The sequence below is a fragment of the Alnus glutinosa genome, chromosome 3 (genome assembly GCF_958979055.1).
Source record: "Alnus glutinosa chromosome 3, dhAlnGlut1.1, whole genome shotgun sequence".
NCBI lineage: Eukaryota > Viridiplantae > Streptophyta > Magnoliopsida > Fagales > Betulaceae > Alnus > Alnus glutinosa.
The window spans coordinates 14,972,517-14,992,521 of record NC_084888.1 but is presented as its reverse complement, the minus strand read 5'-3'; the positions used below and the strand labels follow the sequence as shown (position 1 = coordinate 14,992,521).

The 20,005-nt window shown below is 34.0% G+C and overlaps 1 protein-coding gene across 1 annotated transcript; it reads left to right on the top strand.

Annotated features, from left to right (window-relative positions):
• Positions 1 to 491: 491 nt before the first annotated feature.
• On the top strand, positions 492 to 989 carry LOC133862491 (mitogen-activated protein kinase kinase kinase 20-like). Its single transcript, XM_062298327.1, has 2 exons — positions 492 to 766; positions 854 to 989. Exons 1-2 carry the CDS (start codon positions 492 to 494, stop codon positions 987 to 989), a joined length of 411 nt encoding a protein of 136 aa, XP_062154311.1.
• Positions 990 to 20,005: the final 19,016 nt, after the last annotated feature.

Below are 20,005 nucleotides of genomic sequence, written 5' to 3'. Positions count from 1 at the left end.
AAACTCAGTTTCACCTAGTAAGTAAGTAACGTGAGACTTATCACCTATGAATGTCTTTTATAAACCACCCACTCTATTTCACGTTCTTGCTACTTGAGCTACTCATATCACAAATGCTCTCAGTTTCCAATTTTCTTCTAGTTGATCGATCTCCTTTTTATGTAAGATAGATGTGGCTTATCTCGACTTTCCATATTGTCTTCCTTATGGTTGTTCATCAATTCAAGACCATTATCCACCGTTCATTCATTGGTCACCCTCATGAAGTGGTTCAAAGTCCAAGTTCTTGGAAGAGGATCGTATGGAACCAGGCACTTGGCAATATCCACAAACACTGGTTCTTCTTTTTCTTCTAGATTAATGGTAGACTGCAGTGAAGTCAACCGCTCTTGAGCACTCTATTTCTCTTATGAAAGAGGCGAAGATTCTCCAAGAATTTGTTACTTGTCCGGAGAATGTTCGTGGTTTGGGATTCGATTTCAAGTTCGAACATGGCTTATGGCTCTATAATTTACTTCTGGAGTACGCATCTTCATGATTTAATAAAAAAAAGTGGAGGAAAGTTGGATAAGCGTGACTTCCAAAAATATACTAGAATGATTATAAAAGGCTTTCATTGTATCCGTGAAAAGGGTTACATTCATTGCGATCTTAAACTAGAGAACATTCTTGTTTTCTCTGCTTCAGATGGTGCAAGCAGCGAAAAGATCACCGACTTTGGGCTATCGAAGATTCCTGGAGATTTGAATGTGCTCATGACAAAAAGGTTTGACTTCTAAGGAACACCTGTTTATATGTCTCCAGAATCTTATCTACTTTGTGAAATCCAAGGTTGTTTGGGTATGATTAGCAGAAAGTGGGCATGGGACTATACAGGTGGCATATCCGAGATTGGGAAGGATTTCTTGCGGAGGTATTTTGCAAGGGACCCAAGAAAGAGATGGATGGTTGAGATGCTACTACATCATCCTTTTCTCCTTGAGACTTAAGGTCTGCCATCTACAATAACTAGTCTTGGTTTTTCTGTATCAAAGAAGTTGCCTCCTCCTCCTCCAAGGTTTGAATAGATTTCGACGAAGCCATTGTTTCGAAAAAAAATCTGCCTCCTCTTGGGCTTTTTTCCACAAGTATCCTTGAATGACTGTGATCACAATTGTCGTAAGTTTGGTGGGATTAACTAAAGCACAATAGACTAACTGATCAGTGTATTCTTTACTCCAGAGCTGCCTTGAATTCTTGATCTTCTAGAATGAAATCATGCCTGTAATATCTTATATATATATATATATATATATATATATATATATATATATATATATATATATATATATAGTTCATTTCATCCAAGAAAATTTATATCATGCTTTAGGCCTCGCAGCGAATCGTGTGCATGCATGAAAATCTTTCCATGGTTTTGGCGTTGGACAAATCACAAATGGACCCAGTCCAGATCAAAGAGAATAAACGAATTAAAAGGAAACAAAAACTTTAGGATCTAAAGAAACAACCTTAACCCCACCTTGTTAAATTTGACTAATAATCATTGGTTGTATTTGCATCAGCCTTTGGTGATCAAGCTATTGCACTCCATGAATATGGTTGGACAGCTAGAAAATTGTTTTAAGGATTGGTAGCGATCCAACCGATGATTTAAAAATAGGAATTTGGTTTTACACTTAATCAGTTTTCACAACTACGTGGATTTTAATATTTTTAACCACTCGCAATAGTACGGGACTTTGTAGTATAGTACTAAGGAGGGTATCGTACCACAAGGATTGGAAAGTTGTTCAAGTTATGAAGTACCTAAAATGTTACCTAATTTAATTATGAAAAAGATGATTTGTTTTGTTCTAACACTAAGCTAAACAAGTAATAATGAAAAGTCTAAGAATAAAGAAAGTGTAGGGCATTGATTTCACTCAATCCTTAAGCACATGGTATATTGTATTCCTCTCGGATTTCTTTCACAAATGCAATACGAGCGCGTAATGATTGTCAATCACACGACGACCTCAATATAAAATTACTTTAGTTAATGACAATGATAAACCATCTATTCATACACAAGTCATTCAACTCAAATCTAGGGTTGAATGATTCATGCTTCCTAGTATGGATTATAAGGTCTATTAATAAGCATACACATTCATGGAAAAAGCATAAATCATCTTAGTTCAACACATAATCTCCACCTAAACTTACACTAGAATGGAAAAACCTTTAAGCAATAATTAAACTAGAAAGAGTGTGGAGAGATATGTGTTCCCTAGCATGAGTTTATCAAATTCACATAAATTATGTCATAAGCACCATTACACAACCATCCTTAGGTTATGTAATCATCACACTTATATGGAAATCCAAGAACAACACAATCTACCCCATGGCCCTTAGAAAGAGTTCATCAACACCCTACAACTAAATTAGCTACTCATGGAGTTATGGAATTCTCTTATAGAAGAAGAAGAACCCATTACTCTAGAGGATATAAAAACTACAACCCACACTAACAAGATGTAAAAACAACTAACTTTAATTATTGAATCTACCTTAACAACTAAAAAGATACTCAAAAACAAGCTTTAAAGAAAAGAAATTCTAAGTAGAACATTAAAGAACAAGCTATGGGCTCTGGAATCTAAGGATTCCAGAATTGTTTTCAACATAAAAGAACATAAAACAAAAGGAAGAAGAAGAAAGAAGTGCTGGAAATATAAAGAAAATAGTAAGAACACTTGAATGAATTAAACTCCAACTTCACTTTACTATAAAAAACGAGTTTAGACTAATTTACAGCACAAACATACCTTGAAAATAGCTCTCTGGAAAACATGAAGAAAAGAGTGCATCACTTGGATGCACAAAAACTCAAAATACAATTTATCAACTAAAACTAACTATATCTTTAACCCACACGTCCATCCTCTATTTATAGAGGATTTGGTACAACAAACTTAGCTCTAACAATCACTCTCAGCCGTACAAAATGATGGTGACAACTTCTGTTTAGAACTGCACAACTTGAGGATGAATTAGAGCCACACAAAAAGCTGCCGACATCTGAAGATCTTTCTGAAATATTCGAAGTCGATCGATCGAATTATTCTGCCTTGTAGATTTCGATCGATCGAATGTCGATCGATCGATTGTTTCACTCAATGTAATTTCGATCGATCGAATATACTTGATCGATTTTCTTCTTCTAGGCAGGAACACTTGAACTTCATATCTTCATTAGGCTTATCTTGTTGACTTTTTTTCTTGTTTTCAATTAAGACCTAAAAAAGAGATGAAACACTAAAACATACTAACACGTTATTTAACAACACAAACTAGGGTTTAACATATGTAAATTAAGGGGCTTTGAATGTAAACATTCAACGCTTATCAAGGATATATATATATATGTTCAACATATAGAATTGAAGGAAGAAAAAGAAAATTTACAGATAGCATACCAATATTTTGGTCTCCTTTTTTGCCTTTGGTTCTCTCTGAAGTCTAAACCTTAGCACATGAAATTACAATGAGGTTAATTTCAGATGGGGATCAATTGAAATGCAATTGTCCCACTTGGCCTTTATGACACATAACCTTATGGTATTAGGTTCTTTAGTTTGGCCAATCACTTATGGAATCCTCCCACTCAGATAAGAAATGTTCCACATGAATCATGGCGGTAAAACCATTATAAAATTAAGTCGTCCCTTCCATGTATCACAATGTAAAACACTCCTTACATGAGTACCTTATGGATAATCAAGCTTTATGAATGAACTTCCTATAAGTCACTCGGGTCCAACTTTATTTATCCTCATGGATAAAATAACAAATGTGCACAAAATCTTTATTATCATAACTTTATGTCCATAGACCAAAAAGAGACAAACCAAGCGAAAATGAATTAATGAGTCTCATATATTCCGCATGACTTTATTCTTTCTATACCGGTAAACTTTAAGTCATGAGATCCGCAATCATTAATTCAGTACTTATATGCTCAATAGATCCTTTATGTCTCTTAATGTTATTTCTCGTATTGAGATACTTGATGTCGATTTACTTTTGCTTCTACTCTTTATTCTTATAAAAGAAGATTATAGTAGAATTACCGCAGAGTATCTTTACGGTCTAACTGTAAAATCAACAAGATTGAGACTTTCAACAAAATGTCTCAACCATCATGCCTGTGTACTAAATTCATAGCAAGCTAGAATTTTAGCTTTCTTGGTAGACGTAGCAACCATAGTCTGCATACTGCATCTTTAAGATATATCTCTCAATAAAAGGATATATATCCTAAAGTAGACTTTCTACTATCTACACAATCAGCAAAACTCAAATCTGAACAACTAACCACCTTTAAATGGAAAGTGTATCCTCAGGTTAAGTTGTACTTTGGTTCCTTGCATATACCGCAAGACTTTATTTGCAGCACTTTATTGACTCAATATACTTATTGTCAGTCATATGGTTATGTATAATGCAGACGCTTAAAACTTTTCATCTGCTCTTATTCCAATACCTTTTGGGACATTAATCTGTATTTAATTGGTCCCTCTTAATTGCTACTGAAGGTGCAAATCCTTCATTCTAAATTTTCCCAAAACTTTTTCAATGTAGGCCTTCCGAGACAATGTTTATATTCTTTATGTCTCTGTGAATCTTTATGTCAAAAGACATAAAAGGTTTCACCCAAATCCTTCATTTCAAAGTTTTGTGAACTTTATGTAGCAAACCTAAATCACCACTTGCAAAAATAATATCTACATATAGGACTAGAAAGATTACTGTACTCCCACTGACCTTAAGGTATATATACTAATCAACAAGGTTTTCTATAAACAATAACCTTGTAAAAAGTATATTACCATTGAGAGATCTATCACAGCCCATAAATTGAATTCTTTAATTTGCATGCTTTCTGACTGTTATTTATAAAACCTTTTGATTGTTTCATGTAAACCTCGTCTTTAAGATCCCCATTCAGAAAAGTTGTTTTTGCATCCACTTGATGTAGCTCTAGATCAAAAATAAGCTACTAATGCTATGATCATCTTGATGAACCATCTTTAGACACTGGAGAGAATGTTTCACAATAATCAATGCCTTCCTTATGAGTAAAACCATTGGCTACGAGTCTAGCTCGACCCTTCAGCCATGGACTTAACTCTCACTTCATGGCATTGAATCTCAATGTGGAGTTTTCTCCACTCATATTATGTGAAAACAAATTTGGATCATCTTTATGTCCAATGTCAACATCAGACTCTGGGAGATATACAACATGATCACTAAGAATTGTTGATCTCCTTATTCTATAGGATTTTCTTAATTCTACTTCCTCTGCATTTTGCAATGGGAGAATAGACTTTTGAACCTGTTCTGTATGAGTTAGTTGTTCTAGAAATAATTGTGGCTCAGGATAATCAATCTGATTTTCCCTGAATACAATCAATTATCCTCTATGATGAGGAGATTTGGCCAACTCTAGTGCTTCCTCAAATTCCAATTTATGTGAATGAGCACTCCTACTAGGTTCTACATCCTTTAGAAAGTTTACAATCAACAACTCTAGGATTATATGAAGGATAATAAAACATTAAAACCCTTTAAAGTTTACTAGATAGCTTATTAAAGATCCACTGGTTGTCCTTGAATCTAATTTCCTAAGGCGAGGATTATAAATCCTCTCTTTAGCAAGGCAACCCCATATGTGTAAATAATGTAAACTAAGCTTCCATCTATTTCATACTTTAAAATGTGTCATAAGGACAACCTTAGATGAAATCCTGTATAACATATACACAACGGTCTTCAAAGCTTTACTCTATAAGGGTAATAGCAGATTAGTATTACTAATCATTTCCCCTTTGTGTGTACCTACCTTAATACTCTATGCCTATATTAGATTTTATGATCTTCATATTGTTTCTCTTCTTCTTCCTTATAGATATTGAAAGCATTCAATACCCCAGCTTTAATATTTAGAAGATAGAGATATATAAACTTTATATGGTCATCACTAAAAGAGATAAAAAAATATCTCTGACCATTTAGGCAATGAGTATGAAAATGTCAACACATTTCAATGTACATGATCTCAAGAATCTCAAAATGCTCTCTTTGGCACCTTTAGTGGTCTTGTTGGTATGCTTTCCCTTATGCAGCCCACACAAGAACCATAGTCAGTAAATTACCGACTTTTATTTGTTGTATAGAGATATATTTCAATCTCCAAAGCCATAACAAGAGCATTTTTTTAAAATTCTCAAAAGACTCTACTTTACGTCAACATCAGTACGCAGAGACAAACAAATAATTTTGTTTCAAAAGTTGGGATATAGGTCAATTTTAAATATACCTTAAATAAACCCCAACCAATATTCCACCAAAAATAAGAAAAATTTCAAGTTTAAAATAAAATTGAAATTTTTAACAAGTCAAACTAGAAAAATAAATTTCTAAAAGATTATGGAATATAAATCATTTTTGAGGTAAAAATTATAACTGAATTTCAAAATTAACCTATAGATCCCAACAACCTCAAATTATAAACACGAGTTATTCACTTTAAAAAGACTCTGCATTTGTGTTGACAACGTGGATTGTTAAACCATAAACAATCCACAATAAATTTGAATGAGTCACTAAAAGAGATTCACAACATATCAGATATATGAGATTATCTTTATTTTAAGTCATTTCTTATACTTCATGCAATCTTTCTTTATATGCCCTTATTTTTCCTTATTGCATGAGAAATAGGTATCTTGATTGCCATAATACTTTATTGGCACCTTATTCTCATGCTTTAAGTGTTGGACATGATTGCATTTATTGGTCCTTCCCTTGACATGAGTAATCATATGAACACTTTATAAATTCTCTCATATCCTTGAACATACATGGTTGGAAGTTTATTTACTAACCATTTATCCTTACGTGTGTTACAAGATAAAATTCTACACTTAGAAGAAAGAATTCAAATAAATAAAATGACCAATAATGACTCAAAAATCTCAATCTTTAGGGACTTAAGCTAAACTACAATATCCTTCATTCCCATAATGGAATTAGAAACACTCAAATGAAAAGGCATATCAATCCTTTTCCAGTCAGAAAAATATTACCATAATGTATTGGAATATAAAACCACCAAAAGGTAGAGTAACAAGAATAGCTGCAATCACAAAAAATAAAAATACTTTAATGCTATGAAGTAACTTTATTTTAAATTGACCAATGCCAATTTAAATAATAAATAGTAAATTTCAACCTATCTGTGGGCAAAGGTTGCATCACACATGAAATTTACTCTTTATTAATAAGACTAAAGCAAATTTAAATATTAATAAATAAAATTCTTCGTACCTTTGGGCAACCGAAAGAAATTTTACTTTTAATACTAAATTTGTTATCTTATTCTAATTAAGTCATAAAAATAAAAACTTCCCTTTGGGGATAAGTAATTAAATTTATGAATTAACTACAAAACGATGTCAACTTTATTTTAAATTAGCTAATGCCAATTTAAATAGTAAATTTCAACCTACCTTTGGGCAAAGGTTGCATCACGCATGAAATTTACTCTTTATTAATAAGACTAAAGCAAATATAAATATTAATAAATAAAATTCTTCGTACCTTTGGGCAACCGAAAGAAATTTTACTTTTAATACTAAATTTGTTATCTTATTCTAATTAAGTCATAAAAATAAAAACTTCCCTTTGGGGATAAGTAATTAAATTTATGAATTAACTACAAGACGATGTCAACTTTATTTTAAATTAGCCAATGCCAATTTAAATAGTAAATTTCAACCTACCTTTGGGCAAAGGTTGCATCACGCATGAAATTTACTCTTTATTAATAAAACTAAAGCAAATTTAAATATTAATAAATAAAATTCTTTGTACCTTTGGGCAACCGAAAGAAATTTTACTTTTAATACTAAATTTGTTATCTTATTCTAATTAAGTCATAAAAATAAAAACTTCCCTTTGGGGATAAGTAATTAAATTTATGAATTAATTACAAGACGATGTTAATTTTTCTATATGAAGTTCACGTGTACGATCTTTATGCGATTATTATAAAATCGAGAAGCTGTGGCTCTCCCAAAAATCATAATAATCAATCTGCAGTTTATGAACATCTAACAAAATTCTTTATGATGTTCATATGTGTAATCCTGATGTAATTATCATTAAAAATCGGGATGCTGTGGCTCCCCAAAATCATAATGATAATTACGTGTGTGTAATCTTGATGCAATTATCATCCAAATTTGGGATGCTGTGGCTCCCCAAAATCAATATGATAATTGCTTCTTCATTAACATCTAACAACTTTATAGATGCTCCCTTAATAGCCCCAGGAATATAACAAACCAATACCTAAATAGGGTAAACAGCATTTTTCAATGTGCAACCAGGTGAGTTCCCAGGAAAGTGAGGGGGGTCACTTGGACACACTTAAATCCCAAGACTTTCCTTGCCAGAACTTTTCTAGACATTGCATTCTTGGATATTACTGTAAACACACCAGCGTATATGGTATTGTTAATTATTCTTAGGTCTCTAGGCATCAAACAATTTATATATAACAATATAAATTCAACAATTAAAATATATTCCTCAATATATGTATTAAAGAAATAATAATCTTAAAATACAACACTGTAAATAATAAGTGGAATAAAACTGCAATATGAGGACATAATAAAAAAAATGGCCCAATGGTTTAGTAGGTGGCCAAGGCCCTTTACACTTGGTGAACCCAAGTTCTAAACACCATAAGGCCTAAATTTCCCTTTTTAAAAAGAACTTGATGGGCTGTTGCAATGGGCTAGTTGATCTTTTTATAGGGCTGGGTCAAACCCACTTAAATGGGCCCCTTTTCTTTTTTTTCTTTTTTTATTTTTTTAATTTGAATAGGGCCTCTTGGGCTGACCCAATGGGTTAGCACTTGGATTGGGCTGACCCGAATGGGTCAACCCACTTGGTATCGGGTTGGACTCATGGGTTTTTAAACCCGACCCGACCCGCATTTCTTTATGGGTCGAAACCTTAACCCCGGATGCCAAAAAATGACCCGAAAATACACATATGCTGACCCGACCTGGATTGCATGATGGGTTGAAACCCTGCCCACAACCCGACCCGTAAAACCTTTGCACCTGCGCCGTTTCTCCTTCTCCTTCTTCTTCAGTTTTTTATTTTTTATTTTTATTTTTTTTTTTATTTTTTTATTTTTATTTTTATTATTACCAGAGCCGGCCGTCGCCCTTAGCGCTGCCACCTTATGCAGCGGCCACGAGGGGCCGCTGCTCAGCAGCCACGGCGACCCAGAAGGGTCGTCAATTGCCCAGGAACCAGGAGGCCCTTACGGGCCGCCAATTCTTGTGACGGGGAAGAGGCCGCTTGCAGCGGCTTCTTCCACCCAGAACAACGCCGGCCCTTACGGGCCGGTCCCTTCGTTCCAGGAACCAGGCGACCCGTGAGGGCCACCAGTCCCAATGAAGAGGGAGGCCGCTGGAAGCGGCCTCTCCTTCGACAAACGACGCCGGCCACGACGGGCCGGCGCCTACTGTATGCCGGTGGCGATCCTGCCGATGGTAGAGAAGAGATCGGGCAGTGGAGGTTTCATGGCAACTGGTTCGCTGCAAGTATGGTGTTTTACTGCAATCTCTAACCATTCTCTTATGCACAGATTCGAAACACGAACACGTACAGTTCATGAACAATAATAATAACAGGCTGAATTTTGTTCTATATGGAACAATGGAACAAACAACATGTTGAAAAAACTAATAACCATATGTTATACATGAACAAATTATGTTCACAAAAATACTGGACTGAACAAAAATATGTTCACAAAAATATGTTTAACAACCATATGTGAACAATAAAAATAGATTATGTTCACAGAAATTATGGATTCAACAAAACTTGATGCTAAGCAAAATAGCATAGAAGTGGCTCTGATACCACATGTTAGAAATAATCAACATATTACTTAATCTAACATGCGCAGTGGAAAACGAATAAGACAGGATTCAGGCTTACCTCTAGCCATATTTGCTCAAGCGTTTCCACGATCCATTTGAAGAACAAGAAAACATTATTTGAGAGATCTTCTAACCTATGCCTATGACTGTATTGCCGTACTGATAGTGTACACATGCTGTTTATTTATAGGCTAGGTCAGGAACCCTCAAATATGGTAAATACCGTATTGTTCCTCCCATCAAGGAAATAATATTATTAATTGATTTTAAATCAATTAATCGATTCCATTACGGTAATTTAATTAATTAAATTACCTAACCGTAATACCGCATATACTATTTATTTATTAAATTATTAATAAATGCTTCCTTACGTGGCATATAGGCCATATATGGAGATAAAATCTTACAAGGATACCACATTGTGTGTCTTGCATTGGACTAATTCAACTAACACAATTGTCAGCATCATCAAGGCTAATGCATGTCCATGCACAAATTCAATTGCTGTCATTAGAAGCCCCTTTTGTCAAACAATTGTCATGTCTATAAAGGGCATGCCCATTAGCATGAAATAGAATAATTAGGATCGCAATTCCCCTGCCTAAAGAGGAAAGGACAAGTGAAATTGCAGATAAATTGGGAGAGAGAGCATATCTCGTCTTTTGAAATATATTTGATAGTTTTTGCTTCTATTGGTTTGCCGGAAGAGGCCTTATCAATGGGCTATGAATTTTTTATTCACCAAGTGTAAAATAGAACTAATTTTGGGCCTCAAAATGATTAGGCAACCAACATGCAAAATACTCATAAGTGGTGGCCACGGCTTGGTTCGGCTACACGAAATTGATTCATTGCCACTAGGGATGTAATCGAGCCGAATCGAATTGAGTATTAAATGTTGAAGTTTGATTCGTTTTATTTTATTTCGAACACGAGTTTAGCTCGAGCTTATTATTTAGTTAGATAATCTATTTGAGCTCTGCTCATTTATTTTTCAAACGATCTCAACCTTGTTCATTAGCTGCTCAATTAACCTTTTTTTTTTTTGTTCATAAATTCATAGTAATCATTAGTTAAATAATTATTGTTAAGATTTTATTATTTGAGTTAATTAGATAAATTAACTTTAATCTTAAACTATCAAATCTCGAATATATATATATATATATATATATAAATTTATTATACACACACATAAATACATTCATCTACACATAAGCCCACACATATATTGGTATCATGACTCACAATCACAATAATTCAAACTATATCTATTACTATTGAAAGAGAATTCCTTTTATCTTTTTAAGTACTTAAAATGTACATTACAAAGTTAAATAACACAACAAAATTATTAAAAATAAAGTTATACGAGTCAAGTCGAGTCTAAACGATTTTGAGTTCACTCTAAAATCAAAACCTTTGTCAGCTTTTCTGTCAAATAACTAACATAAATGAATATAAAAACCACAATTATAACTTTTAGGTAAAAACAAAAAATGAGTAGTAGTAGGGGTGTGCATGCAGATGTATAATAATCGTTCGCATCCGTTATTTGCAACTATCCACTATTCACTATCTGTTATTCGCACATGGGGATGGGGATGTGGATGCGATTAGTAAAAAGCACCAATTACATATGCGGATAACAGTTTTAGGGTATACGAATAACGGATATTAATCGCATCCGCAAACCCTTTCTATATATATATATTGTTTAATACCAAATTGACGTCGTTTTGGATTAGGTATAGGTTATGTTGACATTGGTTTTATTGGCTGTGTTACTTTCTCATGTAACGTTTGGGCAAAAAGACAAAAGTAATGTGAAATCAATATATTTTCAAAAGATTAGAGCTTAAAAAAATTTAAACAAGCAAAAAACACTAAAAATCGGCATAGATTATTTGTCAAATCATTTAAAATAGGCCCTAATAGAGATCCAAAGAAGGCATTCATTTCTAATATGCAGATAGCGGATAATAACCACAATAACTGTGTAGATGCGATTAGTAAAAAATTATGTATATGCAGATGCAGATATCTAAAAGCGAAATCCATACAAATTCGAATATTGTAAATAACTGCATTCGCATGTACACTCTAATAGATATAACTTGAATTATTGTTACTATGAGTCTAGTTTTAGAGATATTTGTGTTTGTGTGTTTGTATGGATATATGTGTGTGTAATGTACATCATGAATTTATACACATACAATTAAACTAACATAAACTCGATATTGAATTATTTAAGATTCAAGTTAATTTATTTAATTCACTCAAAATTTTAACAATAATTAATTAACTAATGATACCTTGATTAATATGGATTTACGAAAAATAAATAATCATAATATTTACTTATATAAGAAATGAAGAAGTTAATTGATCATCTCATGAACAAGCACAAATTCTTTCAAAAAATAAATGAGCCAAGCTTAAACAGAATATCTAGCTAAATAATAAGCTTGAATTCGACTCGTGTTCAAAATAAAAGTAAATTAACCAATATTAAACATTTAATAGTCAATTCAAAATAAAATTAAATTAGCCAAATGTCACGCCCCCATTTTGGAATATAAGGGGAAACACGAACTTGATTGTTAAAAACATTTAAATGAAAGCATACATTTACAACATCTAGATTGTAACTTCCTATTTTATTATTTATGCTTATTAATCATTCTTTACAATGCCATGAATTTCAAAAAGAGACGCACAATACAATATAAAGGTTAGGTCGATCCTCAACGATCTATTGCTCTGAGCAAGGTCTACGCCATTACAAAGAAATGACTCCGTCTTACTGTGTTTTTAGAAAAGATTTGGGGGGAAAAGTGGTGAATTTGACAACTCAATAAGGAAAGCATAACGAACAAGAGTATGATATTTTTATTTTCAGGAATTCTAAATAGAGTTCAAATAATTTAGCAAGTAAATAAACAGTTAAATGACATATAATTAGATCAAATGCAGAATGATGCATGAATCATTTATGCAGCATGTAAGTTTTACCCTCCATCGGCCCACCTCCGCTATTTAGCCGTGAGCGGCGCACGTTACGTTTGGCACGTCCTAAAGGACCGATCCCGAAGGACCTAATTGCTCATCCTGTCGTCATAGGGGAGAGCTGACGGGCTAGAAACTTCCCTAGGTGAAGATATATGCACATATACGGGCTACCCATATGGATCCGGATCATAACACAATGTTGCCGTGGGGTAAAATTTTGTATAATATATGCACATATAATTACGATGATGCCATCATTTTTCGCTCACATGAAGCAATGCAACATATACGATATGCTGCACAAATACAACTATACATAATGTCATGGAATCATATATAACACATATACATTTCGAGAACCATAATTTCATCAACTTCATTTTTATGGTGCACATGTAACTTATTCACAATTCATACTTTGAGAGCTATAATTTTATCTACATCATATAATCACATGAATTCTCAATCACCTTTGATAATAGGAGTAATATCATGACAGAATTTAAAAAAAAACAAGTAATATAAAGAAGTAAAAGTTTTAGGAAAATCTCCGACTTTTTCTCTTGAAAAAGTTCTATTAAAATTTCACCGGTGTTTTAAGGTTGTGTTCCCTTACCTGGATTTGCCATTAGTGTCAGAGTTGACCTTCTACCTATATAAATTGCAAGAAGAAGTTTAGAGAAATATTCTAAAATTTGAAGCCTAAAACTTAAACTAAGGTATGCTATAACATGTAACCATAGATCTCCAAATTATATTACATATCTATATTTATAAATCAACATTACTACTTAGTAGACTAAATCATCAACATTCTAGAAATTTCAATATGAACTCATTTGGCCTAAACCACATAAAATCCCCTCCCAAAAACAGTAACTCCCTTGAATTATCTAATCATTAGTCTTGTTAATTTTTTATTGGCTGCATTATGTTGACAAAATCACTATTATGTAATGTTGCTACTTTCACAGGGATGCCGTATATTTCAGTCTTCAGATATTCAGAGTTTATTTCTCTGATGTGGAAAGAGCCGTATTATGACAAGTTGCAAGTGTCACAAGCTTCATGAAGGCTATTTCAGTGTTCAAGGAAGATTCTATATGGATTCCAACTCAGAGAAGTCGGATCCCAAGCAACTATCCGGACGATGTGTGATCCCGTCCGGACGCTCTTCAGTTAGCAACATCCGCCCGGACGACGAGAACTTTTCGTCTAGAGGCCCATCAGTGTCTAGAAACTTCGAACTGTTCAAGATTGCATCCGTCCGGACGTAATGGCAAATCGTCCGGACTCTATTAAGAGTTCGAGAAGAATCCAGTGTTCAAGTGCATCCGTCCGGACAACGTGGCAATACCATCCGGACGCCATTAAGTGTTTGATAAGCATAAGGGTTTCTGCCTCAAGATACAGTTATGGGAAGACGACTGTAACCGTCCGGACGATGTCCTCTATAAGGCAAGTAGTGCATATCAAGTTCAACCGTTTGGACATCAGCCTTCAGAGTCCGGACGCTCAAAGCCTTATTACGGAAATTACGTGCAGCAGAAGTTGATCGTCTGGATGATCGGTCAAGCTGTCTGGACGCCCTCCAGTATTTTGATCATAACTTTCTGCTCAAATATCAGATTGGGATGAAATTGGTGTCGTTGGAAAGCTAACAAAAAATGCTACAACCTAATTGTCCGGAAGGCCACGAGAAACGTCCAAACAGCCGAGAAAATCGTCCGGATGGGCGCGTCCTAGAGTCTAAATCTGAGTTGAAAAAGGATTTGTAAAGCCTATATAAAGGGGGATTTAGGCTTGTGTTTTGTACAGAATTCGATACAGAATTTCATAGTGCTTTGAGAGGGTGTTTAGGGAGAATCAAAGATCTGCTAACTCTCAAGCCGGTGCCAGTGTGTGCTCAAGTGTTCATGTGAAGTTTATCTTAGGGGTCGGCCCTAAGGTAAAGGAATCCATAAAAAAACCCTTCAGGTGGAAGATCTGGTTGGGAAGCGTTTGTGTTGGGCTACACGTCAGAGTTAAAGGTATGACTACTGCATAGGGCTATGTGAGTACGAGTGTCTTATAACTAGCTTTGTTTTTGGATAGTGGATTTCTTGGATTTGGCTACCCCGGAGTGGTTTTTTCTCTTCATTGAGTTTCCACTTTGTAACAAATATCTTGTCTCATTTAAATTCCGCATTTAAGATATTTGTTTGCACACAAATACACACTTGGTTTGTTTTCAAAGTCAATAAATTATTTTCAAGTCCAACACTCTATACCCCAAACATACTATATCAAGCTGAGCTCATTGAAGTTTATGGCATCATAATAGAATTCAGCAGCAAAATTTCCCATAGACAAGGTCTCAACCTAATCGACCATTAACAAAAAGTCTTCACAAAAATACCCCATCAAGATCATTCAAAAAAAACATAACCACAACAAATCTCCAAATCCATAATTCAAACCCCATAGGCTAAAGAAACTCATTCAGTTTCTCTACCTAAAAAATTAAAACAAACCCAGAATTTATTCTCAACTTAACTAAATGAAATCAACAATTCAAACAGAAATTAATGTCTAAAACCTTCAATATTTACTATGTTTTTACTACTAAAAGTCCTCCACAATCGGCTACCCACAACCTAGGAATTCCAATCACATAGTATCACCAAATCCAATATCATATAATCAACCACAATTCAATCACAACTCTTCAATTTTAATCGGTCAAATCTACCTCCAAACACATAAAAAAAAAAAAGCCCATAATTTCCTTTTAACAAACTCAATAAGCCATCGGTAAAAGAAATTAAAGATACACTCATATTAAGTTCCCTTACAGTTTTGATTTTCCAAACTTGTCCATATATTCAGTTTTTAGCCATATACATCCAGTGATACTACTAGAAAATTCATCAAAAACTTCATACAAATCAACCAAAATTTTAATAGATTCGATCATCCATAGGAAATTCACATTTGCTTAACAAATCATAACATCTAACTGGTTTCTCCATCCAAAACTCCAGAAAATCACACACAACTCCATAAACAACCACAAAAATGAAACAAAATAAGAACTCAGAATTTTACAAAGTCAGAATCACCCAAAACATAGAGAAACCCATTCAGTCTTTCTAAAAAATTCTTCACCAAAACGATCCAAATCAAATTACCCATTCGGTGTGGAATTTCAAAAGACAAAAGATTCCTACCCAACCTGTTCAGAACCAAAATAACTACATCAAACACCCATGAAAACCCAACTAACAATCTACCAACACCACATTGCTTGAACATCACCCAACCGGTCAAACACCACAAATCCAAGATACCCAATCAACTATAAATCAACAATAATAAACTGATAAATTAAATTGAATCATAGGATTTACCTTGAGAATTTTTATAGAAAATCTACCGAAAATCATCCCACTGTCGAACCCACTAGAAAACCCACCGGAAACCGGTTCTGGCTCAGCCTGGGTCTGCTACGAGTCCTCTACAGTTGGCCGAAAATCGGCTTGGGTTCCACCGAGAATCGCACCTCCGGCCTTCTCTGCACAGACCCACCAAAGATCGGGTCCTCTCTCTCTCCCATCGATCTCTCTCTTTCTCCTGATCTCTCACTATCTCTCTCTCTCTGCATGTCTCTCTCTTTGCTGGATCTCTCCCTCAGTCTCAATCTCTTTCTCTCTCTCTCTCTCTCTCTCTCTCTCCAGGTCTGATTCTCCCCCACCGGTTCCCTCATCTCTCTGTGTGCCCTCTCTCTGCTCTGTGTGTGTGTTTGGGCGAGACAGAAAGAGGAAGTGAGGAAGAAGAAAATAAAAGGAAAAGAGAAGGAGAGAAGAAAGAATAAAAGGAGAAGACAGAAGAGAGTTTGCTGAAGAGATTAAATAGGCGTGGAAACAACTTGCACAATGCAAGTTGTAAGATATTTTTTCTTTACAACTTGTTAATTAAGTTAACTTAACTTACTTGATAAATTTTGTATTATTATAAGATTTAATTTATAAAATATCTTAAGTTAATCTTTTAGATGTTATTATTCTTAGATATTTTTATACAAAACTTAGTAAGATATTTTTGTATAGGGTTCTTACTATTTTAATCAAACTCTTTAATATTATAATTTTAAGTCCGATTAGAGTCTAGTTTCTTTCATTATTAATATTATTTTCTCAACAATATTATTACATGGATAATATTATTATACTGAATAATATTATGCCAAATAGTATTTATACACAATGATAAATATTACACATCAATTAATATTGTAATAACGCCTATCGAACTAGTAATATTATTATACTAATAATGTTACTCTAATTTAACTACTTAATATACTAGTCTGTCTATTTAATTATCCGGTGATATTATTAAAGTACAATAATATTTCCTATTCTATAAAATCGAAGTTTATAAAGCTAATGAATATTTATTTTCATAAATATTCACATTTAAAATACGGGGTATTACACCAAACCTACCTTAAATAGAAGCTTCAAATGAAATAAATTTGTACACAAACTGCAACCAATAAATGTGTAGTTTCATTCCCATAAATGTTTTCAATTCGATGAGCATCGTTAACACCAATTCAACGTATAAATGTAGGTAATCAAATTAAAATTGAAATTTTTTCTCAAGATTTTAATGTCAAAATGGCCAAAAACACAGGAGGGTCACACTACAAAAAAAAGAAAAAGAAAAAAGGGTGTTTAGTGTTGCTTGAGTTATTGTCGCTTGTACAAACCAGAGCTATATTGCGTCGTTTACTGTTCAAACGACACTAAAATCCTTTATATCTAAATATTATTCTCCCCCCCCCCCCCCCTCCGTCTCTCTCTCTCTCTCTCCCTATCACGCATCCTTCTTTTTTTTTGTTTTCTCCTTCTCTCCCTCCCTATCACGCATCCTTCTTTTTCTTTTTTTCTTTGTTTTCTCCTTCTCTCCCTCTCCTTTCTTCTTTATTTTCCTTTATTGTTAAGACAGTTTCAGTACGATGACATGAGCTTTTAGAGAATTCTCCCCTCTTCACCGTAAAACAATGAAGACCTGTAAATGAGCTTGTTACGGGTGCCAGCTAGTCTCACTCCGTGCTTAAGTCAATTTTTGGGGTTTTGGGGAGAAAGTATATCAAGTCTCAATAATAATCATATCAACTAGAGAATACATGATGGTTTGTACATATTTATAGTGGCAGGGACTTGAACCGTTCCTTCCAGATGTGGAGGAAACCAATTCTTTGATTCTGAGGAATAATCCCGAGCTATCTGGGATCCCTAGCTACAATTCTGGGATCTTGGGTCTTGACATCTCCGAGATACTTTCGGGCATATCGGGATCTTGATATCTTCGAGATATTCTCGGGACCTTGATATTCCTGGGATACTTCTGAGTATCTCGGGATCTTGATATGTCCATGGCTTCTCGCAGGTTTTTCCTGGATGGGCTTGGGCTCTGACTCGTCATCTGGTAGATCGCGTAGTTGGCCTTGTAGTTATAGATAAGCCTATTTATTAACTGTTGAGAATATTTCCCAACATTCTTCTTCTTCTTCTTTTTTTTTCTTCTCTCCCCCTCTCACGACCAACGTACTGCCCCTATATTTTTTTTTTCTTTTCTTCTTCTCTCTCCTTCTACGTAATGCACCTCACCATTTTTTTTTTTTCCCTTTCTCTTTTCCTTCTTTTATTTTTTTTTAATTAATTATTCAGATTAATGTTGTTTGTACAGTAAAATGACACTAATCGTTTACTATTCTACTGTTTAAACAAAACTAAATGATTAAATGTTGTTTTACTATTCAAACGACACTAATAGTTTAATTAGTGTCGTTCACTTTTCAAACGACTCTAAATGATTAATGTAGTTTGAACACAAGTGCCTTTAATTAGAGTCATTTGAACAGCAAACGACGTTAATTTGGAGTCCAAACCCTACGTCGTTTTCCAGCCGACACTATTTAAGCGACGTAAAATAAATAGTGTCATTTTTTTACCAAAAAAAGGACACTATTCAAGCCACACTAAATCTTGGAGTTTTTGTAATGTCCTTACCTAATTTCCCTATATAATCACAATGGTATGTTGAAAGTATGCAACATACGGTAGCATGATTGAACATCTAGAATCCAGCAAATGAAATAAATAGAAAGGAGAAAATAATTTTTTATTTACCTTTCTCTAATATCACAGTGAGCCGTAGGCCAGCAATGACACATCAATGCACAAAAAATGATATGTTTGAACAAACAACCAATTGAATGAGCCATTGAGAAATTTCCAACTTAAGCATTTTGCCCATTTGGATTTAGGTATACCATTTCAAAGAAACATGAAATTTCTGCTATTGGAAAAAATGTCAATAAATGTTTCACATTTCCGCCACCTTTGATTTTACGACCTTAATTTACGTGATTTGAAGGCGGCCAAGAAAAACAACGGAAAGACTATTTTTATTTTATTTTATTTTTTTAAGCCGGAAAAATATGCACCGGAAAACAAAATGGTATACTTAAATTAAATTCAATTAATTTGGTTGCATCTATAATTTGGTTTTTATTCATTGTTGGATGTTGAGGTCTGTTCACCCGTGGATCGATGAAGTCTCAAGCATTATTAATTCAGGATTTGATGACAACCTAAAAAAAAAATAAAAAAAATCTATGTAAGTATTGATGATTTGCTGACAAATGGGGAAAGAAAGTGATCGATCGAGAAGCTTTGAAAAAAAAAAAAAAAAAAACTGAGAAAAGCTTGTATGAGGAAATCAAATTTAATACAATAAAATACGTTGGATTATTTAAAGCTATTAATGAGCCATCTTTTTATTTTGTGAATGTCTAGGGCAACTAAATATATAAATTTTAAAATTAGCCGGCCTAGGCCTCCTTGAATTGCCATTTGCCTGCTGTCCATGCATGCACTACGTACGCGCTAGGGTCTGTCTTCTGTCTTTAGCCATTA